At 39.8% G+C, this 26,044-nt stretch overlaps 1 protein-coding gene across 1 annotated transcript in view; it reads left to right on the top strand.

The window, feature by feature from the left end:
* The window catches only part of kif19 (kinesin family member 19), a 204,057-nt gene that overhangs the window by 158,566 nt on the left and 19,447 nt on the right, over nucleotides 1–26,044 (top strand). Inside the window, exons 10-19 of the mRNA XM_072241976.1 lie at nucleotides 2,717–2,873; nucleotides 3,622–3,796; nucleotides 8,351–8,549; nucleotides 9,421–9,691; nucleotides 10,011–10,132; nucleotides 12,817–12,980; nucleotides 21,873–21,978; nucleotides 22,857–22,983; nucleotides 24,654–25,075; nucleotides 25,761–25,914. Of these exons, the coding sequence (XP_072098077.1) occupies nucleotides 2,717–2,873; nucleotides 3,622–3,796; nucleotides 8,351–8,549; nucleotides 9,421–9,691; nucleotides 10,011–10,132; nucleotides 12,817–12,980; nucleotides 21,873–21,978; nucleotides 22,857–22,983; nucleotides 24,654–25,075; nucleotides 25,761–25,914 (1,897 nt within the window). The remainder of the gene's footprint in view (nucleotides 1–2,716; nucleotides 2,874–3,621; nucleotides 3,797–8,350; nucleotides 8,550–9,420; nucleotides 9,692–10,010; nucleotides 10,133–12,816; nucleotides 12,981–21,872; nucleotides 21,979–22,856; nucleotides 22,984–24,653; nucleotides 25,076–25,760; nucleotides 25,915–26,044) is intronic.

Here is a 26,044-nt window from a genome sequence, read left to right as displayed (position 1 = left end):
TGACTGTACCTCTTCCTAGAAATGCTGCCTGGCCTGCTGTGTTCACCAGCATTTTTTATGTGTGTTGCTTGAATTTACGGCATCTGCAGATTTCCTTGTGTTTGCATTTTTAAATTCACTACTGCGAAGCCTCTTCTAGTGGTGCCTACACAGAAAATTTAAATCTTCTCTTTGACAGGAGCTTAGTGAAACCCTCTCTCACTGCTCCCCATCTATAATTTCTTCGGCCCTTCAACTTTTCGACCACATTTTGACTCAGACTCGCTACTACAGCCATATATCCTTCCTTGGAACGTGTAGCCTGGTATCCCTTTTGCCAATCAACTTTCCAGCTCTTAGCTCTATCCCTCCCCCTCCTGTCTTCTCCTATCATTTTGGATCTTCCCCTCCCCCTCCCACTTTCAAATCTCTTTGTATCTCTTCTTTCAGTTAGTCCTGACGAAGGGTCTCGGCCCGAAACGTCGACTGTACCTCTTTCTATAGATGCTGCCTGACCCGCTGCGTTCACCAGCATTTTTTATGTGTGCTGTTTTGTTTTAGCCAAGTACTTAGGGTGAATAGTTGACCAATCTGATTGGACTTGCTCAAATACATTTTAATGTCAGATTGAGGGAAGGCTGTCATATTTTAGATGACACATTATGGATAAGACAGTAAACCAACAACCCATCTGTTCTACCAATACGCGTAACAGATCTCAAGGTGAAATGCAAAGAAGAGCGGTAGAGTGTTTTGTAAGTCCCAAAATATATGGTTCAACCAACATCGCCAAAAGAGATGATCAAGTCACAGTTACTTAAATTTTCACAGGACCTTATTGTGCATTGGTTGGTTTCAGTTTTCCAATCCATCTACCCTCCATCACTCCTGGATTTTTGGTTATGAAAGAAGCTCAATTAATTGATTTCTTCCTCCCTTTGCTTTCTTAATATCCATCTTCAAAGTGCATTTACTATCAGCAAATGTATAAACTATACAACCCTGAGATTTGTTTGCTTAATAGGTAGTCACAAAACAAGAAACCCAAAAGAACTCAGTTTTAAAAAGTGAGACCAGCCCCGAGTGCCCCCAGAGAAACAGAAAAAAACAAAACAATTATGCAAACAATAGAAACGAGCACCAACAATCGCATTCCAAACCAAATAGAATCCTTAAGTTCAAATGCCCAGAGTAGGCCCAAAGCCTTGGTATTCAATTCATCATATTAGCAGGGCAGGTCGCAGCATAGTTCGCAGACACAAAGCACAGCAGTGGGAGGCAGTCTCATAGCCTTAGTGTCACAGAGAGAGTACCCAGACTATCTGGGCCAGCGTTTAAATAGTCCAAACCTCGCGCTAGGAACCGGGCCCTGCCGCAGTGAATTGCTCTGGGCCTAGATTTTACTGTCAGAGAAGCTGTTCTCAATCTCTCCAAATTGGCTCAGCGCCTAGGGCCAGCTTGCCCAACTCTCAAAACCTTGCCTTTCCAGTCTATCTGGGTCAGCATTTAGATTGTCCAAACAGTGTATTATACCTTAAGTTAGGACCCTGGCCTTGCCACGGTGAATCCCTCCGGGCCTAGAGCACGCTGCCTGGCAATTCACTTTGGACCGGGATTTCACCGCCAAAGAAGCCTTTCTCAACCTCACCTTAGAGCGATCCACCCTCACACTCGGGTAAGTAGGACGGGCATCGGAATTCCTCCGTCCCGTTATCTCCTTTCCGAATCGTCCACTCCAACCAGCATGGCTCCAACACCAATTGTGTTCATCTTGTTATTAGATGTTCAGTTTCAATATTCCTCTGTCATTTATCACTTGAGTAAATATTTAGATTGTTGAAGTGCAACCTCTTTGCAAAAGATATTAAGCACACAATTCATCTGCAAAACTGGGGGCTATAACTGCATAAAATGGAAACCAAGCCTATTTCTCTTTCTCTGTAGTGGAGTACTTGCATTTTGACCATATGTAACCACACTTGGAGACAAAACAGACTGAAATACAAACTGCTAGAGAAACTCACTGGGTTAAGCAACATCAGTGCAATCAAAGAAATGTTCAATGTTTCAGGTTGACACCCTGCATCTGGACAGATGTGGGGTCTCAGCCCAAAACATCAGTTTATCTTCTTGCCTCCACAAATGCTACGACCTACTAAGTTCCACTAGTTTAGTTCCACTAGTTCCTACTAGTTTATTTCTTGCTCAAAATAACTCACAATGTTGATGCGAATTTACAACACATCCATTAATAATTAACAGAGCTTACAGCAGATTGATCAACATCTAACAATGCAATTAATAGTGAATACATCTAAAATCAAACAACTTTCAAAATCCTAGCCATGGCTATAAAGAAGAGGTTAATTTATCTTGAATGATCATTAAGCTTTTAACATGAAATTGGCACATTAATATAATATTGATTTTACAGATTGGCTAAGTTTTTGTCATTTTTGCCAAATTAGGGACAGCAGCGGTTTCACACCAATGGTATACATCGTGTTCAGTTAATCACATTACTTTCCTCATCTGGAACTACGAAAATAAAAGTAACAAAGAAATAAAAATAAGATGTGGCAACTTACCACAAAGAACAATGATTTGAATTTGACCATGGTATGAGAAGGAATTAATTTGTTGTAGATGCAGTACTTGGAAATCTTGTCAGATTTGTTCTTATTTCTGGAATAAGAGTCGCCCAATCATTGCCTGTGCTCCTTATTTCATTCACTAGGTAAAGCGCAATTTGATGAACGTGTCCTACCACATTGCTCAGTATACCAATATCATCTCCGACCTGCGCAGTGAAATCCATCGTCTGAAGAAGAAGATAGACGCACAACGAATACAACAAAATAAAAATGATAAAGCTGACATACGCAATGTTCAAGGTGAATGGGTCAATCTGAAGAGTACATTCTAAAGTTGTAAACAGATACTCTGTTCTTCTCCTGTAATCTGTCAACTTGCCATGAGTAATTCTCTTTATCTGTGGAAAATCCCATATAATAACTAATCCATAAATTTTGTGCACAAATATAATTTTTACATTTGTGAAGTATCCCTGTAGCAACACTCTGCCTGTCTTGTATTTAAAAATTATTTGCCAACTGTCCCTTGTTCCTAAAGGAAGTGTTTGAATTGTGAATTAGTGGAAAAACAGATGAAGACTGGTGATGTTCCTTTAACTACCATGTAGATATGTGTTGAGTAAAGAAATTAAGGGTGGTAATTTTCAATGTAGAATTTGAGTATTTAGGAGCAGCAGCTCCAAATGCTTGTTGTGATATATTGAAACGTGGGCCCTTATTTTAACTGAGTGACCATTTCAAGCAGTTAGGTAAGGTTCTGTAACAAGCATACAGGGTATTGAAATTCCCAAGCCCTTTTTGAATACCACTGGAGACCATCCACCCCATGCTTTTAAGTGGTCTGGGCCTGCTCATCATAGGTAAGTTTACAAAATAAGTTTTAGGAGCTGAGAAATATGTGTTGATCTGATAATAAGCTTGTAAGCAGTAGTTTCTCTGTTAAAATAGAGACTGCAATGACCATGGTAGTTGGTGGATGCAATGCGTGGACAATAGTTTTTCCTAAGTTTCAGCACAACTTATTTTTATTCCATTTTTGCTCTTCCAGCTGAAGTTCAGTTTCATTCATCTCGGTATGATAGACGGGAGATGGAGAGGCTCCGTGAGCATTTAATCACTGCCTTTCGGGAACAGATGGAAATTCGGCGCAACCTGTTGGAACTGGACAGCAATAACATGCAAATTCAAGTTGATACATCCAGACACCTACTAACTATTGCAGAGTAAGTGCATTTCATAATCTCCTGGTTGTTTTCTCCACAAGAGTGAATAACCAAACAGATACAAGTACCAAAAACAGGAATGAAAAGGATACAGTAGGGTAAAATGTTTGAATCAGGAACAAAGAAGGTAAGTCTAAAAAGTTTTTCCAGTTCAGGTGAGTTCAACCAGTTAAATAAATTACATTATTAAAGTTTTTGAAGTAAACAACAATTATTGTAACAATAATTATTGTTTAAACCCTTTGACATCAATGGTAGTTCATTGTTATAGTGATGCTGACAGATATATAGACTCCATGTCCTCATACCTCAACTCCATTTTATCCACCTTGGTTCAGTCCTTTCCAAGCTACACCCATGATGTTTCTCATGCTGTCTACCACTTCAACAACTTTCCATTCCCCAGCTTGATTGCTTCATTTACACCATGAATCTCCAGTCCCTGTACACTTACATCACCCATCAGGAATGTCCCAAGGCTCTCTGCTTCTTTCTCGATAATAGACCTAACTAGTTCCCTTCCACCACCACCCTCTTTCATCTGGCAGAACTGATACCCACCCTCACCTACTTCGCTTTTGGCTCCTCGCACTCTCCAGACCAAAGATGCAGCCATGGGCACTCGCTTGGCCCCAGTTATGCCTGACTTTCAGCTGGCTACCAGGAATAATTCATGTTCCAAACATACACCAGTAATGCTGCCCAGCTCTTTCTCCACTACATTGATGACTGCATTGGTGTTGTGTCCTGCACCCATGCTGAGCTCCCAAATTTCATCATCTTCGTCACCAACTTCCATGCTGCTGTCAAATTCATCTCCACCACTCCTTTTTCTTGATCTCTCTGGAGACAGGTTATCAGTGACATATTTTACAAACCCACTGACTCCCATAGTTGTCTTTACTACATCTCTTCCCACCCAGTCGTTTGGAAGGGTGCTATTCCCTTCCCTCACTCTTCTGTCTCTGCTGCGGTTTTCTCATGATGAAGTTTTCCATTCCAGGATGTCCAAGATGTCCTCCTTTTATCAGAAAACAGGTTTCCCCTCCAGTGCTATCAATCGAACCCTTGCCTGTATCTCCTCTATTTCCCATATATATTCCCTAATTCCATTTCCCGTACATCTTCCCTAGTCCCATTCCTGGCCCCTGGCATAACAGGGATAGGGTCCCCCTTGTTCCCTTGCTAGGATCTCCTGGTGGCCAGCCATTTAAATTCCATTTCCTATTCCTGCACTCACATGTCTGTCCATGGCCTCCTCTTACTGTCAAGTTGAAGCTAAATGCAGATTGGAGGATAAACACCTCATATTAAGTTGTAGAACTCAGAATGGTACAGCAGAGAAAAAGGCCCTTTCAGCCCACAACGGCTGTGCCAAACATGATGCTGAATTAAAATAATTCTCTTATGCCTGTACATGGTCCATATCCATCTGCTCCCCACATATTGGTGTGTCTAACGGTTTCTTAAAGGTCACCATGGTATCTGCTTTCACCACTCCCCTTGTCAGCCCATTCCAAGTACCTACTACAGTACTGTCTATGCAAGATGAACCTTGACATTTCTCTCCCCACCCCCTGCCCCTTCATCTTGAATGCATGCCTTTTACCTCTTGATACTTCTACCCTCGGAGAAGTCCCAAATTCCAAAGATGTAGGTTAATTGGTCACTTTTTTCATTGGTCAGTGCAGGCTTACCAGGACAGAAGGGCCTTTTACTGAGCTGCATTTCTAAGTAACTAAATAAATAAAATAATACCCTATTTCAGTACTCTCCAACCTGCTGACCAGAATAATGATTTCTCTAACTTCCAGCAAACACCTCCCTCTGTCTCTCCACTCTTTTCTGTTTTCCCTTCTCTGGTCAGGGAGTTCTCGTGCTGGATTCACTAAAGATTAACTTTTAGGTTGCAAGGAAAACAAATGCAATGTTAGCAATCATTTCAAGAGGACTCGAATATAAAAACAAGGATGTAATGCTGAGGCTTTGTAAGGCACTGGTCAGACCACACTTGGAGGATTTGAGTAGTTTTGGGCCGTTTATCTAAGAACAGATGCGCTGGCTTTGGAGAGGGTCCAGAGGAGTGTTATAAGAAACAGCCCTGTAATAATAATCAGAGAGGCACAGAAAGATCTGTATTTAGCGACATGTACCTTAACTGTATTGTCTAAACTAACAAGTACATGAATTCTAAATACCCAGTGTGCACACCCACGAAGTTTCCCTGACTCTCCTGAATAGTCAAAGAATAGCAAAGGTATTACCTGGACAAAGGAGTCTACATTGGCCAGGTGTCCCTTGTAGTCCCGATTCACTCACCATATGTTCTGTGCAGGGTCACTCCTGCTTGTATCTGTGATGGTTATTCTTTGAAGTTACCGCTGCCAGCACACACAAAGTGTCCTCTTTTATATCCATTCCTTATCAATTCGAATATCGCATTCCAGTGTTATTGGCCACAGGTCATGTGTCTGAGCTTTAACACCTTGTTATTGGCTCTGCTCCAAACCAGCATTCATTTATTGCCCTCTTCCCAGCAAGTGACAGTCGGTAATTTGTGGCTCGTTGTTCTCAATCAGCAACCATCTCGAATCACTCCAGGCAGACACCAATCACAACATTTGCAAACCTGCCATTATATCCAACCAAAGAACATCTCACAAATAACTTATTTTGAAATGATCCCTAGTCTAGCAGATTACCTGGATCATCATTGTGTCTTCTGTCAAATACTGCTCAAGCCAAGCAATTCAAGCTCACAAAATGGAGAACAGAGTGTCTTCACAAAATGGCAGCATCCATTCCAGAGCACATGACAAGAACAAAGACAAATTAGTCAGCCTGCTTCCATTGTCCTCAATTCGTTCGAATTCACTGATTTGAACCTGTCGTTCACTCAGGCCAACAGGAGGTTCACCAGAATGATCCCACTAAATAAAGGGTTAATGTTTGAGGAGCGCTTGATGGTTCTGGGCCTGTACTTACCAGAGTTTCGAAGAATGAAGTGGGGCGGGGGGGAAGAATCCCATTGAAACCTACGGAATAGTGAAAAGCCTAGATAGATTATATGTGGAAAGGATGTTACCTATAGTGGGTGAGTCTAGAACCAGAAGGCACAGCCTCAGAATAGAAGGACGTCCATTTAGAACAGAGATGAGAAGGAATTTTTTTAGCCAGAGGGTGGTAAATTTACGGAATTCGTTACCACAGATGGCTATGTTGGCTAAGTCATTGGGTATTTTTAAAGTGGAGGTTGTCAAGTCATTGGATATATTTAAAGAAGGCAGGATAAAGGGGTTGAGAAGGATAATAAATCAGCCATAATGGAACGGTGAAGCAGACTCGATTTGCCGAATGGCCTAATTTGCACCTAGGTTTTATGGTCGTATCCCACCAGTCCCTCTAACTCTCTTCTTTCCCCTCTTGTGCTCTCTCATGACCTGTCCATCCCTCTGGTTCCCCCCACCTTGGCCCCTTTATTCCTTTTTCCACTGTGCTCTCCTATCAGTTTCCATCTTTTTCTTCCACTTATCACCTCGCAGATTCTTACACCATTCCCATTCTCTCCCCCTCCCCACCTACCTGCCGTCTCCCTCTCACCTGGATTTACCTATTAGCTATTACTTATCATGCTTCTCCCCCTCCCCCCAACCTTTTTATTCTGGCTTCTGACCTCTTCTTTCCAGGCCTGATGAAGGGTCTCAGCCCAGAGCGTTGAATGTTTATTCCCCTCCATAGATGCTGCCTAACATGTTGAATTCCTCCAATCTACTGTGTGTTTCACTCCAGTTTTCCAGCACCCGTAGTCTCTCCTATATCTCCATTTATATCAAATTAATACCTTACATTGATGGTTAAGGAAATATGGGAAATTTTGTTCTGCGGGAAATTACTTTCCAGCTTTGTGTCAAATGAGATAATTGCATTTTGAATCTTTCAATTATGTTATTCATGGATTTGATTGAATCATTAAGCGTATCAAGTCATTTTCAAATTGTATTGAAAATCCATGTCCTGTATTCACTGTCCTATGCTCATGTGTGAACATTGGTGAATGGTTATTTGGATTGTTACAATGCTGCCCTTGGTCACTGATCTGGCACCTGTTACGTGTTACTGAGGAGTTACTTGCCAATCAAAGAGGCAGCGCACTCACAGAATCAAACCCCATTTGGAGTCAGCACATTTTGGAGGGAGAAATAATGGGTTGTCTCCTACTTTTCTGAGTGAATAGTACGTATAATTTAAGAAGAGAATAGGCTGGGAAAAGGGAAAGATTAAAGCTGATCATTACTAAAATACAGTCACTATTTTAGTTCCACTTTAAAGATTTCTTAATTTATTCATTTACGGGATGTGGGTGTCGCCAGCTAAGCCGGCATTTCTGCCCATCCCAAGTTGCCCTTGAGAAGGTGGTGATGAGCTGCCTTCTTGAACCAATGATGCCAATGGAATACACAGTAAAGTAGCATTGAGTGAACTATGTTGTCCAAATCTTAATAATTTTTCAGTAAACAAATCCATCTATGGTCTGTCACCTTCTTATTCCTACAGCTGGGTACAGGAAAAGGCAAGAAGAGCCAGGAAATGGAGAGAAGAGAATCACAAGGAGGTGTACAATAAGGAAGATAGTGAGAAAGATTCAGACACAGGAGATGACCAGTCTGATGTCATGGAACCAACAGAGGTAGCTGTAGCCCGAGAGAATATTGCTGCACTTGTGGCTGAGCAGAAGAAATTGAAGTGGCAGAAGGTAATTTTGAAGCCCAATTGTTCCAATACAAGAGTTTGCAAATAAATTTAAATAGGCCAACTTTGAGAGAAGAACATTAAACATTAGCAGACAGAATGGACGGACTATAATACTCCAGTGATCTCTTTGCACTTACTCCTGCACTGTTCTCAAAGTTAGGACAACTATCTTGGCCTTGCAGGTGAAAGGACAAACAACATACATTACCAGACAGCAACAGGATCTTCAGCCCACAGTATCTGTGCGGACATGATACCAGTCCGAACTAAATCAGTTAAAACTCCAGCTTTCACTATCAAAGCCATATTGAAAAGTGGATAGTTTTGCCAGCAACAACTAGGCCTTGGTGCAAATGTTACCATTTTGGCAGCTCATATAACTTTGATTATTGGAAGGCTTTTTAAACCATGTCAATGCAACTTCTGTTAAAAGTTATTTTTTAAAATGTAAAAAAAAATACATTTACTTTAAACACATTTAAATTATGGAACTTTAAAACAGTTTTTTTTTAAAAATTGATTTTATTTGCCACTCTTATTTACCTTTTTAAATCCGGGCTAGCAACTATCTAGTTGAATGGGCTCATGCTATGCTGATGAATATTTCCAGCACTCATAATCCATAATTTTATTTGCTATACATATATAAAGTTTGATTTTGGAAAGTGTTTTTTTCTTTCAATGCACCACTTTAAATTCACTGCAGTATGTTCACCCAGAGTAATGTGCATGTACTCTTGAAAATTAATTTCTAAAAATTGGGTCTTTTAATTGCACAGTGATACACTCACTAACTTTTCTCCTTGAAAACCAGATGATCTCTCTGTTGCACTTTCCTGCATCTAAAGGGTTCCCCATTCTACCCAATTTAGATTGAATTGGAGAAGCAATTTACTGATATCCGTTCCCGAGCTCATAAACTGGAGGAGCTCCTTCCCAAGCGGATCAGCAGTGAGCAACAGCGAGAGGTCTTGAGTCTACTCTGTAAGGTACATGAACTGGAAATTGAGAACACAGAAATGCAGTCCATTGCATTACTCAAGGACAACGTCATTCGCCAGACAGACTACGTCATCCAGCGCTTTGAGCAACACAGGCAGCTGTGTGCGGAAATTATTCAACAGCAGCGGCAAATTATAGATGGTATAGTAGAAATTAGTTCTTGTGGTTCACATTCTTTTAAACAGTTAATTACAGAAGATCAGCTTCACAATTGCTTTTATCAGTTTACGTGTGTTATAGTGTATGCACTTGGATATTTGTGTCAAGCAATGCATAAAGCACTATATGAATTAGAAATTCTTAATATTCTTGCTCCTATTTTACAATTAATCACTGACAGTGTTTTTTTCTATTTTATTTAATTGGAATAAACCATTCAGAGCATCTTTTGTTTCAGATTTCAATTACATCAGAAATATAACATTGACTCTGAAGTGTTTGATATATTGTGTCTGAACAGATCACAACTTGCTGGTTCCTTCACAGCTGGATGAGTTGTATGAAATTTACCTGCGAGAGTTAGAGGAGGGTAACCTAGACCGGATCGTAGCCATGCACACGGTCACAACGAGAACCTTGAAGGTACAGTATCATTCAGTAACGTCACTGTTTTTCCTACTATAGAAACCACCTAAACCAGGGCTGTTATCTACTGAATTAACACATTGTTTACTGATCCTCATACTTTGCTCTCATTCTTTTTTTATTTCACACTCTTATCTCATTTTACTTGATTCAAAGCCTGTCCCTCTTAGTATGTTGCTTTCTTCCTCTCTTTCTAGTCTCTTCCCCTCTTTCTTCCCTTTCTATCACATCCCTCTCTCTGTATCCCTCTTCTCTTCCTTTCTATCTCTATCCATCTCTCCCCCTCTAATTGGTCTTTTTCCTTGGATTTTCATTTTCATTCCATTACTTCATCATGCCTTATTCTCTCACTTTCTCTGCTTCTTTTTGCTTTCTTTATCATTCACTTAGCCCTACTTCTATATCTTGCCATCATATTATCTCTCAAGCCTTCTCTCTCTCCCTCTCCCCTCTCTCCCCTCTCTCCCTTCTCCCCTCTCCCCTCTCTCTATCCTCCATCCTCTATCTCTCTAATGTTCAAGTTTAATTATCATTCAACCACACATGAACATAGCCAAACAAAACAGCCTTCCTCCAGGGCCAAGGTGTAAAACATATTACCAACAGCTCACAACACACTTGCACACAATACAAACAGCACATATGGTTATGAAGCTTAACATATGGATACAATCTTTATCTCTATCTCTCCCTCCCGCTTCAATAAACATTCACCACGTTGCTGGAATGAAATAGAATGGAATACACAGTAAAAGATAAACTGAAGGGAGATATTGATAATATTAGTAATAACCTTGAGGATTGAAATGATTTTGGAAATGTGTGATGTGAATAAGGAAATGATCAATAGAAACAAAAATAAAACATGGGTATAAACTGCTATGAGATGAAAAAAGGTTATAAAAGTTTCTAGAGTATGCAAAATGTTGAGATTAGCCCTAGTAAATAAAGGAGATTAAAAGTGGACCAGTGGATTTACATAAGTGATTTAGTAAGTTGCCATCTAAGACATTCTCATTCAAAAATTTGGGCTTGTAGGTTTAGTTGTTGTATTACGAGATATTAGGACTAAATTATAAGCAGTCATAGAAAACAAGAATAAAATGGTAATTTTCAGAAAGACAGTCCCTAATGCATGTTTGTAGTTCCTTCACAGGATATCTTGAGAGGACAGGAGATGTGGTCTCCTTAGTCAATATCATGGCAAAGGCTTGATAGCATTAATTGCATGGATTTTAAATAGTATGTGTATTAAAGTATCCTAAGAACTGAAGTGACTGTAAACCCAAGTTCTTTCCACAAGTGCCATGTGAGACCTAGAGGTATTACTACAGCAGACAGCATTTGTGCCAGGGATAGAACTATGTCATAGCTTCAGTACTTTTATGTGGGAAAAAGTAATTAGTTCATGTGACTCACACAGTTGGAACGTAGAAGGGAGAGTGAAACAAATTAGAGTTCAAATATCCCAGATATTTACTTGGATCGAATGTCTCTCCTGTAGGGGTAAATTGGACAGCACTGAGAAATGGATGTGGGGGGGGTGGGGTACAATCACAATCTGTCTATTCTATACCCTGTCGATGGCAATAACCTCATACATGCAACAGGTAAATCCCATTTACCTGGCTTTCTGTTAATCAGAAATCTTGATGGTCCTGTATCTGGCTCATTCACTCGTCCAGAGTGTGAGCAGGATGTCCTGAGTGAAGGTGGGTATGCAGCCAGAGCAATGGGTCTTGAGTATGGTTGGGAATGGGACCTATCTCTGGCCGGGTGTGTAACCGATCTGGGGTTTGGATCTGGAACATGAGGGATCTGGAACATTGGTAGGTTTGTAGATAGAAGCAAACTGTGAAGTGCCAGTATTTTTGCTACTCCATTTAAACTCAATGGGTTCTTGCAAAATTTATTATACCACTGCATAACATATAAAGAAGTAAAGTAAAGGTAAGTTTGGGTATTAACAAGAGGTACCTTCAAGTGTCTGGAAAAGCCCCTGTACTGGACCCACCAAAGTTCCAAAGGTGCCAAATTATTAGAGTTTTACCGTAATGCTCTTTCCGATTGAGCAGGGAATGTAACTCGGACTACAATTTTAGATGCACACAATTCATAAATGGAACACAAGCCATCTCCTGCAGGGTATTGATCTTCACTAACCAATAACTAATCACATTAAAACGTTTCCTCAGGGTGAAAACAATGCAAAACACTTCTTCATGTGAAATGGATTTTCAACATCACAAATGGCCCCAAAAATCCTCTAGTTTTCCTGAAGACAAACTGAACAACATTGTATTGAAACAAAGCCACGTTTAATCCTGAAAACTGATTCACATTGCAATTGTTAATTGAAAATGCAACATAATACTCATGAAGTACAGCTCTCTAATTTAAAATTAAGTGTAATATAACTCAGAAGCATATATTTTGTTTGCAGCATAATGTAGCAGTATTAAATAAACCATTGGATACGATGATCGCAAGTGTAGCATCTTAGTCATAAGGCTCCTGTGCATGAGCTCACCAGAAGACTTAGAATCAGAAGCTATGAAGCTCAATTATTATTTTTGTAATCAAGGGCTAATAGACTAATAGACTAACGTTGGTGAATTGGTTGTTTAAAAGTGTAGTAGGAACTTTATATGATTACTTACGTAGTTGGTTTGATCTTCCAGGATGGCTCAGTCATTAATGTGGCCCAGAAGCTGAAGGTGGGGGAGCTGGTCCAGGATGTGGACTCTGATCAGGAGAGTGTGAGAACTGTTGGATCTGAGAAACTTTATCCTTGGCGAAAGAATTACAAAGATGCACTACCACCTCTGGTTCCAGAGTCAGAGAGGTAACTGCAAGTATACAGGAACTTAGAGAGTGTCAAATCAAATATGTTGAAGCTTGTTAACTCTTTTAACGTATGAGCCATTTTCCCCATAATGCATCATATTTAACATGGTTACCATTTATATTGTTGACAAGTTGGGTTTTTTTGCGTTTCTTCACCAGCAACCATGAGTGCCAATTGCTCCATTACACTGGTTCACTTTCCTAAAGGTTTGAAATTCTTTTTGATCAATTTATTCCATGTATCAAGCTGAGCGGGGCATTAATATAAACGTGCAGAGAAATAAAAGCAGAAAGTTCAAATAAAAATAAATTAAAGAGGCCTTGAAAAATACTTCAAGTTGTAAAAATAAGATTCTTATGTAAATGAAGAGATAAAATTGCATGATCTTTTTCATGCTGAATTGATCAGGCTAGGTATTTGGAGAACTGATTATACACGTGACACACTAGTTGCTTCCGCCTGGATTTTATGGTTGTATGACTGTAAAACTGTCACCGTACACCAAACACTCTGAGAAACAGGACAACTACTGGAATATACACTGAGCAGCCATTTTATTAGGTACACCTGCTTGTTAATGCAAATATCTAATCAGCCAATCATGTGGCGCAAGTTATGACATGGAAGCATGCAGACATGATTAAGAGGTCCAGTTTTGTTTAAACCAAACATCAGAATGGAGAAGAAATATGACCTGAGTGACTTTGACCATGGAATAATTGTTGCAGCCAGACAATTGGAGTACCTCAGAAGCTGCTGACCTCCTGGGCATTTCAGTCTCTAGAGTTTACAGAGAATTGTGTGAAAAATGAAAAGAAAACATCCAGTGAGAGGCAGCTCTGTGCATGAAAATGCTTTGTTAATCAGAGGAGAATGGCCAGAGTGGTTACAATGGTTTGAACGCACAACATGTCAAACTTTGAAGTGGGTGCACTACTGCAGTAGAAGACCAAACTGAGTTTCACTCCTTCCTAATAAATTGGCTACTGAGTGTATAAAGTTCAAAGTAAGATTTATTATCAGTGGGAAATCCAGGGTGTTGGTCATCAAGGGAATGGCGGCGTAAGGAAAAGGTCTCTCGACAAAAAAGAAGGTAAACTGCCCCATAATCGAATTTAGACAAATAGTTAATATTGCATAACTATATTAATAAAAGGGGCAAGGATGATGTGTAAGAACAAGATTAAAAAGTCCGCTCTGAAGGCTGATAAACATAAAGAGACGCAGCAAGGCGATGGGCCTAGCTCCCCCACGGCAAGCCAGGACGGAGATAATGAGGGGGAATCGGTGACTCTGTCCTTGATTCTCGGAGAGATTCGCGAGTTCCGACAAGATAACAGCAAACAGCTGGAAGATATTAAAGGAGAAATAGTAAAAACTAACTCGCGGATAGATGAAGCCGAAGTGAGGATTGTTGGAATTGAAGAGAAGCTACAAAACGCAGAGGAGGTGATAGCAGAAATGCTGAAGCTGCAAGACCAGCTCCAGTGGAAACTAATAGATCAAGAAGGCCGCTCGAGAAGGGAAAATGTGAGGATTTACGGAGTTCCCGAAGGAACTGAAGGTAAACCCGGATTGATGATTCCCTTCGTGGAGAAGCTACTTAGAGAGAACCTTGATATACCGGCCGTAAAAGACCTACAGATAGAATGAGCTCACCGCGCGTTGGCACCACAGCCTCCAGCAGGCGCCCAACCCAGATCAATTCTGGTCAGATTTCTCAGTTACAGAACGAAGGAAGAGCTGCTTAAAAGGGCATAGCAAAAGAAAGGTTTCATGTGGAACAACTGTAAAATCAGTTTAGACCACGACTACGCACCGGGGATTCTTGCCAGACGGAAGGAATATACAGAAACACGGAGAGTCCTGAAGGAAAACAACATCAAATTCCAGACCCTGTATCCAGCTCAGCTGAGAGTCTTTTATGACGAAGGGACAAAAGCTTACGCTACGGTGGAGGAGGCAACGTTGGACCTGGCGGACCGGGGACTACCTATTAAAGTTATCACCCAACCGGAGTCGCTACTGGAGAGGATTCGGCAGAAGTCATGGCAGTTAGTGGGGCGAGGACGCTCCACACGAACCAGAGTGTCAAACTACAAGGAAAAGCTGCAAATATTCAGACGCGAATGTACAGAGAACACAGATTAATTAAGAGAAATGACTGAAAAGAGTAAATCGGACTTAAAGGTAAAATGAAAACTGGTAACTGAAAATAAACTAGACAGAATAACTTGAATGATAGCAATATGGTCGAGACATAAATAGGAGAAAATTCTCTATGATTATTCAAACTGCTGAGGGTCCTCTAACACAGGGTGAAGATAGAGGTTATCCCTCTGAACTGAGGCGGGTCGGTGCTCAGGCCTCACTGTGGGAAGTCAGGAAAAATCTTCAAATGTTGCACGTTCAAAAATGTCTAGGGTGTGGTTATATGTCTTGGTTTACTGTTGAGAAGGGATTGCTTACTGTTTGGTTAGAAAAGGAGAGGTTTTTTTTCTACTGGAGAAAAATGCAAACTGAATTGGTAAAAATAATTTCCTATAATGTTAAGGGGGTTTTGAATCCAATTAAAAGAAATAAGATTATGTCTAAATTGAAAAAAGAGAGGGCACAAATAGCTTTCCTCCAGGAAACACATATGAGCCAATCTGAACATGGAAAATTAAAAAGAATGGGCTTTAAGCATGTATTTTATTCATCATATAAATTGAGTCACAAAAGAGGGGTAGCTACTTTAATATCAAGTACTCTTAATTATGAACATATTTCAGAGACTAGAGACAAAGAAGGACGGTTCGTAAAAATCACAGGAAGAATAGAAGGTACAGAAATAACATTGCTGAATGTTTATGCTCCTCCAGGTTGTGAATGGTCATTTTATAGACACATTTTTGACCTAATGGTCAGTTCTCAAGGGGTAGTAATTTGTGGAGGGGATTTTAATATTAGATTAAATCCTATATTAGATTCTTCAAGAATAGTTACTCAGAATAAACCTCTGACTCGGAAAGTGAATTCATTGATGGAGGAGTTGGGAATTATAGATGTCTGGAGGGAATTACACCCTACTAGTAAAGATTATACATATTACTCTTTCCCTCATTCAGCCTATTCAAGGATAGACTATTTCTTTATCTTTAATACAGATAGACTCAGGATAAAAAACTGTAATATTGCAACAATTGATCTGTCGGATCATAGCCCAGTCTCTATGTCTCTAATCCTAGAAAGGAAAATGAGGAAAACACAATGGAGGCTAAACTCACATATACTCAATAACCCGAAAGTAATGGAGAGATTAAGGGGCGAAATCAAAGAATATCTAGACCTTAATGACACGGGAGAAACATCACCAGTGATCTTATGGGATACATTGAAAGCTGTACTGAGAGGGAAAATTATTTCCATTACCACTCACATGAAAAAAATCAATGCACAAAAATTAGCAGACCTTCAAGGAAAATTAAAACAACTTCAAGTTGTAGATAGCAACAAAAGTAATTCAAATCAAAAACAGGAAATTAGGAAATTGCAAAGTGAAATTGACGATATTTATACGTTGGAAACTCAAAGAAATTTTCTTTACCTGAGACAAAAGAATTATGAAGTAGGAGGTAAATCAGCTAGATTATTAGCATATAAATTACGAAAACAACAAGCAGACAATACAATTCATAAAATAAAGAATCCAAAGACAAAGCTTGTGGAGAGTACAATAGGGAAAATTCAAGAGAGTTTTGAAACATATTATTGAGAGCTGTACTCCCAACCCCGGGCCCCCAATGAGCCCTATATAGACAGTGTATTGAATTTTTTAGATCTACCTAAACTTACAGATTTACAAAATGAAAGTTTATTAGAACCAGTAACTGTCAAAGAACTGAACGTGGCCATCTCTAGGTTAAAGGCTGGAAAGTCCCCGGGTTCTGATGGGTTTACCTCAGATTGGTACAAGTCCCTGAAGACACAGTTAGCCCCATTACTACTTAACACCTTTAATTGGATCTTGCAGAGAGGAGAAACTCCACCTTCCTGGAGGGAAGCGATTATTTCAGTTATTCCTAAAGAGGGTAAAGATAAACTAGAATGTGGCAATTATCGGCCAATTAGTGTTCTTAATTTAGATTACAAACTATTTACATCTATATTAGCGCGCAGATTGGAAAAGCTTTTACCTGGCCTAATTCATTTAGACCAGACTGGATTTATTCAACAAAGACAAACACAGGACAACATAAGGAGAACTCTGCACATATTAGAACAGGTTAATAAGAACGAGACAGAGACAATGGTAGTAGGATTGGACGCTGAGAAAGCTTTTGATTCGGTTAGTTGGGCATTCCTATACAGAGTGTTAGGAAGATTCGGCTTTCAAGAAAAGTTTATTAAAGTAATTCAGACTCTATATGACAGCCCTACAGCCCGAATTAAGATAAATGGGGACCTCTCTGACTCCTTCATCTTAGAGAGAGGCACTAGACAGGGATGCCCAGTTTCTCCTCTCCTTTTTGCGCTATATATTGAACCGCTTGCCCAACTAATAAGACAGAGCGAAATCGTAGAAGGTATCAAGGTGGCAGGGATTGAACAGAAAGTGGCGTTATTCACAGATGGTGTTTTGGTCTATCTGAGTGAACCAGAAAAATCATTTATAGGATTGTTTACACTGTTGGATGACTTTGGGAAAATATCAGGTTATAAAATAAATGTAAAGAAAACGCAGGTTATGTCCCTAAATTATACACCATCCAAAAAATTGCAGGATACATATGATCTTAAGTGGGAAGCTAAATCATTAAAATGTTTAGGAATAACCCTGCCGAAGGATCTTTCAACACTGTCACAGGTAAATTATGGGCCATTAATCTCAGAAAAAAGCCGATATGCATAGATGGAATCTTATCCCCTTTTTAAGTTTAAATTCAAGGATAAATACTATAAAAATGAATATTCTTCCTCGGTTATTGTATCTTTTCCGTACTTTACTGGTGGAGGTGGATGATACTCAATTCAGGGAATGGGACAAATGGATTTCCCGCTTCATTTGGCAAGGAAAGAAACCTAGAATTCGATATAACACCTTACAGTTAGGGAAGGAAGGAGGAGGTATGGTTCTTCCTTGCCTGAGAAATTATTTTTATGCCTCACAGATAACCCCTCTGTTATATTGGTGTAATAGGGAATATAAGGCTAGATGGAAGGAAATAGAATTTGGATTAGTTGACAGTTTTCCTCTTCAGGCCTCAATAGCTGACAAAGGATTGATGGCCCAGTTGGAAAAATTTTAAAACGCTTGGATAAATCTTACATTAAAAGTATGGCAGAAGGTGGTTAATTCATGTGGAATTAATAACATGTTAAAACGCTTTAGATGGTGTGCATATGATACTGAATTCCTTCCCAACAGAGGAGATAAAAGATTTGAGCTATGGATAAAGAAAGGTCTTACAACCTACCTCTCATTTATAGATAAAAGAGTATTACAAAGTTTCCAAATCCTGCAGGACAAACATGGCCTAGAACATAATGACTTTTTTAGGTACCTTCAAGTACGAAACTATGTTAACCAGAGTTGTAGATATACAGACCTATCAACAGTAGAATTAGAATTTTTCAAGATTCTGAATTCGGCTTGCAGTTCAATACCTAGTAAATCAGTTTCTCGATTATATAATGCACTCTCCCATGCTAAAAATGTAAATACACTGTATATTAAAGAGAAGTGGGAGAAAGAAGCAGGGTTGGTACTTTCAGAGGAGGCTTGGGGGAAAATCTGCAGCTTTCAATGGTCCTCGACTAATTCTTTGACTTGGAGAGAACATTGTTGGAAAAACATTATAAGATACTTCAAGACCCCATATCAGGAAAAATATAAAGATACAAATGTGATGTGTTGGAGAAGGTGCGGCTCCAAGGAGGCAAATCACTTTCATATTTTTTGGGATTGCCCTAAATTAAGTCTATTTTGAGAAGGTATTCATAGAACATTAGTTAAGGTACTTAGGCCCCAGATACCTCTGAACTTTGAGATGCTCTATTTGGGGCATGTATTGTTTCTTGAACAGAAGGAAGATATAAAATTGCTGCAGGCCCTCTTAGCGGCAAGTAAGAAATCAATCACTAGAAAATGGCTAAATCCAATACCACCTACATTAGAAGATTGGTACGAAATTATCTTGGAAATATTTAAAATGGAAAAGTTGACTTACTCCCTGAGAACTCAAAAAGAAAAATTTTATCAAATCCGGAATAAATGGATTGAATATATAACCCCAATGCGAGCAGACTTTAGATGACCCTCCTAATGATTTATACTGCTCTTCTCATCAACACAGTAATATTGCTAACATAAGCACCCCTAGTCTAAATGTTTGTTTTTTTTTGTTTTCTTTTGGAAAATAGAGAATTAACACAAGTAAAGGGAAAGATTTGGGAAAGGGATAAAAAATGAAAAAATTAAGTAAATAAGTACATAGGGATTGGATAATTATGTCTGCGGGCAGGAGCAAGCATGAACAAATTAGGATATAAACACCTACAACGGTTGATACATAGGCTTATATACAACATCTTGGACCAGTGGAAATGGTCCAGAAGGGTTATATGGAAACTATTATTACCATTTTTCTTAACAACTAATTCCATTACTTAGCCTAATAGGTTAGATTTACCACAGTACATAATTATCTATTTAAATGTTTATTTTCCTTTTATATCATCTCAATGTGTACTTAAGAATGTATAAATAATTGTAGTTTTATACATATAAAAAAATAGAAAAGGTTATATGTGTGAAAAAAGTACATGATATTTGTGAATTCCTTATCCAAATAAAAATAAAATTAAAAAAAAAGATTTATTATCAGTGGTTGTAAGTGCATTGTCTGCACAGAAATACTGAAGTTGTTGTAATAGATTGACCATTTCTCCACAGAAAGTACTGTTCTCATTCTCCTCCAGTGTAAGCAGAAATCAGCGACCTGGCAAATTTACTTTAAGGACTTTCTCAGTCTAAAAATCTATGTTGGTTGAGGTATAACTGTGATTTAAGTCATACTAAGCCACGTTGCTAAGGAACCACCCATATCCCATCTTTATATTAATCTTGTGCCTGTGTTAACAACATGGGGATTGGAATGGCCTATTTAACTTCTTGAGACCACACAAGGAGAATATGGATGACCCAGGGCCTAAATACATACTCCTCTTCCCTATATCTCTTTAATACTCCCGGTTAAAAAATATTCAATCTCATATTTAAAAAATAAAAGTTGATCTAACTGCCACAATTTTCAGAAGTGTTTCAAATATCTAACACTCTCTACATCTGTTTCATAACATCACTACCAATATACGTGCCAATATTATTGAAACTCTGCCTCCAGTCTTGAAACTCCCAATCGATGGAGACAATTTTCCTCCACCTACTGTGCCAAATCCGGATAAAAACTTGAAAACAATTGAACTCTCTTGGGTCTCACTCTAAGTAACAAATAGAATTCAATTATAAACATGGTGGGAGAGCGGAAAACTGATTGGATGAGGACTAACCAATCATGAGGGATGGACTACGGAGGTTAAATACCACCGGACTAGACATACCCAAGCACTATCCTGATGAAAATGGCAAAGTTTGTCATCAAAACATCAACTATAATCGCAAACAACAGGAATACTGCAGATGCTGGAAATTCAAGCAACACTTCACCTGTGAGTCGGCTGGGGTGATATACTGCGTCCGGCGCTCCCGATGTGGCCTTCTATATATTGGCGAGACCCGACGCAGACTGGGAGACCTCTTTGCTGAACACCTACGCTCTGTCTGCCAGAGAAAGCTGGATCTCCCAGTGGCCACACATTTTAATTCCACGTCCCATTCCCATTTTTATACACACATTCTTTCTCTCTCTCTCTCCTTTTTCTCCCTCTGTCCCTCTGACTATACCCCTTGCCAATCTTCTGGGTTTTTTTCCCTCCCCTCCTTTTTTTTCTTCTCCCTGGGCCTCCCATCCCATGATTATCTCATATCCCTTTTGCCAATCAACTGTCCAGCTCTTGGCTCCATCCCTCCCCCTCCTGTCTTCTCCTATCAGTTTGGATCTCCCCCTCCCCCTCCCACTTTCAAATCTCTCAGTAACTCTTCCTTCAGTTAGTCCTGACAAAGGGTCTCGACCTGAAACGTGGACTGTACCTCTTCCTAGAGGTGCTGCCTGGCCTGCTGCGTTCACCAGCAACTTTGATGTGTGTTGATCAACTATAATCGATACTTCTACCCAGCTGGAAGCCCGGGAAGAGTTTATTTGTCATATAGATTGGGAAAGCACCAGATCATTTTTCAGCTTTGATTGAAGTAATAACTGTAGTTCAGTCAAAACAACCTTTTTTTTTTACCAAACCTTTCTCCTTTCCTGCGGCCAGGAATGGAACCTCACTGTCTGCAGAAATAGGATTGATTTCCAAAGAAAAATGATTGTGTTTCTGTACTCAAAGTACAATATATTGTTGCCAAAACCCTGTCCCCACCCTCCCCACAAGTACCCAACTCCAATTGCCCCATGTTACAATTGCTGGTAACTACATTTTATTTCTTTACCATGCAATCCAATCTATGGATTATCAGTAATCTAATAAAGAATGTACTTTAAGAGTGGATATTGTCTGCTGGTCATCGTGCCATTGTTTATTATAGGTTCTAAATGTTTTATGGTTGATTTTCCATTTGGTATTTTCTCCTTTTAAATGAAGATAGGCACAGTTCTATAGTTAACTCACAAAATCTTTCAGGTTTCCTGTTCTAATTGTTGACCTAGTAAACATCATAGAAGAAGGTTATCTTCATTGTAATCTGTTTCTTTTTTCCCCACTTATGCCCTTTCGAATTACCAGTGACAATAACCGGGTTTTTAAAACCAGCCCACTTGCTCAGCAGAGAAAGAACTCAACTGTGATGACCCCTCCTCCAATCCATGTGAATGGATTGCTTAATCAAGAGGTAAGCATGAGTGAATAGTAGAATCTAAACTACTATGTATTTAAAATATATCAATCTCACATCTACATGTGGCAGAAAACCAGCAACTGTCAAGAGAACCAAAACGAAGTTAACAAAAATTATATGGCAGGAATCACAGGAAGTAACCTGTGATTTCCAAAAATACAACACTGTATCCTTGACTCACATCCATTAGTCTTGCGAGACCATGGATCTGCGCCTGGAAAGTCTTCACTCTCCAGGGCGCAGGCCTGGGCAAGGTTGTATGGAAGACCAGCAGTTGCCCATGCTGCAAGTCTCCCCTCTCCACGACACCAATGTTGTCCAAGGGAAGGGCATTAGGACCCATACAGCTTGGCACCAGTGTCGTCGCAGAGCAATGTGTGATTAAGTGCCTTGCTCAAGGACACAACACGTTGCCTCGGCTGGGGCTCGAACTCACGACCTTCAGGTCGCTAGTCCAATGCCTTAACCACTTGGCCACATGCCCACACCTTGACTCACAAGTGTCAAAGTAAAAGGGATGGTGTTATATTTTGCACAGTCCCCTGTGCATTAACGTTAGTGGTGAGAAAGATGTGAGTTTGAACTGGTTGTCATTACAGAAGCAGCCATGATGAAAACTCAATTCATTATCACGTCCACTTATTAAAATTAGTAGGTAGGAAGTATACCATATACATAAAATGTCATCTGGTCCAGTGCTCCACATCTTGGCAACTCAGTTTTTGATTAATTCCAATTCCCTGTCTTTTTCCCTAAAGGTGTGCCAATCTATGCAATCCCCTCTACACTGCTACTTTTATTGTTACTCACAAACTGAAAGCAAGAAGCTTTTTAATTTTGCTGTGACTGTTCCATTACACACCTTTCTTCAGACGCATCAGCAGGAGAGCTTGGTGAGCTTCAGCGGAATGAGCAGTGCCAGCAGCCATTTAAACTCATCGCCCGACAGCAGTGAGAACTTTCTGGACAATCAGCACACCCAGACAGAGTTCCTAAACGGTACGGTGATTTACTGCTGAATTCTGAGGCCACTTATGCATTCATTCCTTTCCCTAACCATTACTGAATCATGTTAATGGCTTTCTTTCCTATACTCAAGAGTTCCTGGCATTCAGCCCAGCCAAAAGGTTATGCATTATGCAGACACTTCCTCTCTGCTACTACCATAAATCAGTAGAGGGCCGTGGATAGTTGTTGAGGAGAACCGCTGTAAGGAACTCAACTCTGAATATATTGCCAAACAATTTCAGTCCGGGATCTGGGGTACCACCTCAGTTGTGTTGTTGTTGAGTGCCGTCGAGTCATTGCCAACTCATGGCAACCCTATGGATAGTGGAGTTGTCCACAGGGTTTTAGTGGCAAGATGCAGAAGTAGGTTGCCAGGCCTTTCTTCCGCACAGGTACTGCTGCCACCCACGTTGGGACCCTGGCCAGGTTCGAACTCGGGACCAACTACCTTTAAGTCCAGTGCTGATGCCACTACACCACCGGCTGGGCCAGCATCTCAGTTAACTAAGGGCAGCTTCAGACACAAGTTTGTGTGTCTGAAAAGTTTACCTGACTTCTGCGCCTTCCTGCCACAGCTCCAGTAACCTGAAAGCAGATGCAATAAAAGTAAAACATCCACTGGCAGAGAATGGAGCAGGGGGAGGGTGACCTTTTCCTCACAAATATGCACCTGCTTCTTCTGATACCATGCAGTTATTTGTTAATATTCAGAATATTCTGTTCTTGTTACAATCCTCTCTGGTGGGGTACTGAGTATCCCCAATGTAAAACAGTTTGACTTTGCAGGATGGCACAAACATCTCTTTCTGCTAAGCAAGTCAGGCCAGGGAACGCAAACTGTCTATGCAAAGACTCATCCTGAAGCATCTGAAAATATATCCAGATTTTAAGGTCTCCAAATATGGTCACCCCTGGCTTTATAAATCTCACATTCTTGAAATGTGATGTAAATAGAAACCACTACCATGATGACAGCAATGACATTCAAAGAAAGGATTACACTTTTTGTGTCATTTTGATACACAAAAACACATTTTAGACAATGAGTAACACCAGACACACATAATGTTGGAAGAACTCAGCAGGTCAGGCGGCGTCTATGGGGAAGAATAAACAGCTAATATTTCGGGCTGAGATCCTTCATCGGGGCCTTGCCATCATCACGATGAAGAGTCTTGGCCCGAAACGTCGACTGCTTTATTCCTCTCCATAGATGCTGCCTGACCTGCTGAGTTCCTTCAGTACTTTGTGTGTGTCACTCTAAATTTCCAGCATATGCAGAACATCCTGTGTTTCAGACATTGAGTTGTCTTTGAAGTTGTAAAGTAGGACACACAGCAACCAAATTCTTCACAGGACCCTCCCAGAAGAAGTAATGTGATAATGACCTCAATCTCCACTCGTTAATAATGTCAAGTGAGTGATAATTTTGACCCCTGCACCTGGGATAATTAGCTTGTTCTTCTTTGATCTGTAATTTTGATATAAATGCAAGAGTTCCTGTTTTACTTCTTGGCAGAGTCAGCATAGTTGTTTATGCTCACATCTCTGGGGTAGGATTTGAACCCATAATCGTAATTCAGAGGCAAAAGAGGTAATTGAAACTGGAATTTTGGACTCCTTGTCCACAAAATTAATTAACTGGGCTCTATTTTTGACAGAACGCAAGCAGATGTTGACAGGCACCAAGAACATCGCAGTAAAAGCAGCAAGACGACGCTCAAAAGTGCTGGAAAAAGACAACCGGCTACATGTTCTGGAACCTATGAAGGAGAAAACAAGTATTTCACTGCACTCGATGAGTGAAACTGAAGAATCATGCTATCGAGTCATTCCTCGGCCATCAGTAACGCTATATAGGCACCAGCATGATCAGGTTATAAAGCACGCAGCAAGTGAGGACAATCTATCCAGCAGCACAGGTGAAACTGTCAACCCCACACAGCACCATCAGGAAGATTCCCCCAAGACTTGGTCTCAATCCTCCAAAAAGGAAAACAAAAAGATGAGTAAAAGAGAGGAAATAGTAGAAGCCAAAAGGAAGAAAAGAAGGTCAAGATCTTTTGAGGTCAATGGTCAAGGGGTTGGTATTTTGAGGAATGAATTAAACATTACTCATAAATAATATTTAAAGTAAATATTTTAATGCAAACATTGTGGTTGAAATGAAATGGATTTAAGATGATCACAACCGGATATAAAACTAAGGCCTTTTTCAGGAACTGTCTATTCTGACTAATGGCGTGAAATGGATGTTATCACTATATCACAAAACTTGTTCGGAACAAATTGTACCAAACACTTTGACTATTTCCTTATTGACCACATAGAAATGTTTGCATTTTTTATGACTTGTGATTTTAATGTTAATTGATAAAACAACAGGCAATCAACATTTGAAAGCCATCATGTAACACAGAAGCAGTACTGAGCTGTAATGTAGGTCACATTTCCATAGCAGCAGACCACATTAATCATTGAACTCTGAACACATGTTAAAAATACAGTTTTCGCATAAGCTACTGCTTTTAAAATATTCCTCAATGGAGCAATTAGGTTTTTATTTAATGGAACTCTGAGGAGAAAATAAAATTTCTCCTTTTCATTTGTATTAGACTAAAAATTTGATTTTCTTAACAGAAAATTAATGTATCCTTTGGTTCCTAACAGTCTAAATGTAATAACTGGAGTCATACTTCTATGTAATATTTGCTATGCAATTTATATCTCACATTGATCCACTTCCGTCATTTTTTCTATTTTCCCAGTTACCCAATCTAAAGAATATTCCATCTCGATTCCAGCCACTGGAGAGTATTTCAGATAATAGATTTAACGTCAATGGCCAGTCTCAGTTACGGACACATGGAAAATCAACACACGTGCCTGGGAAGGTGAAATTCCCAATCAGCCATTATGCAGGTATGTGGAATAGTCACTTTTAGGGATTACTCGACCCTCTGCCCTGTCATGCACAGAGATTACCAGCTGGTCAGAGGAAAAGGTTTAAGGATGTGCTCAAAGCCTCCTTGAAGAAATGCAACATCTCCAT

This window comes from Mobula birostris, chromosome 24 (assembly GCF_030028105.1).
Source record: "Mobula birostris isolate sMobBir1 chromosome 24, sMobBir1.hap1, whole genome shotgun sequence".
NCBI classification, from domain to species: domain Eukaryota; kingdom Metazoa; phylum Chordata; class Chondrichthyes; order Myliobatiformes; family Myliobatidae; genus Mobula; species Mobula birostris.
The sequence above is the reverse complement of the archived record's forward strand: the minus strand, read 5'-3'. Positions and strand labels throughout refer to the sequence as shown.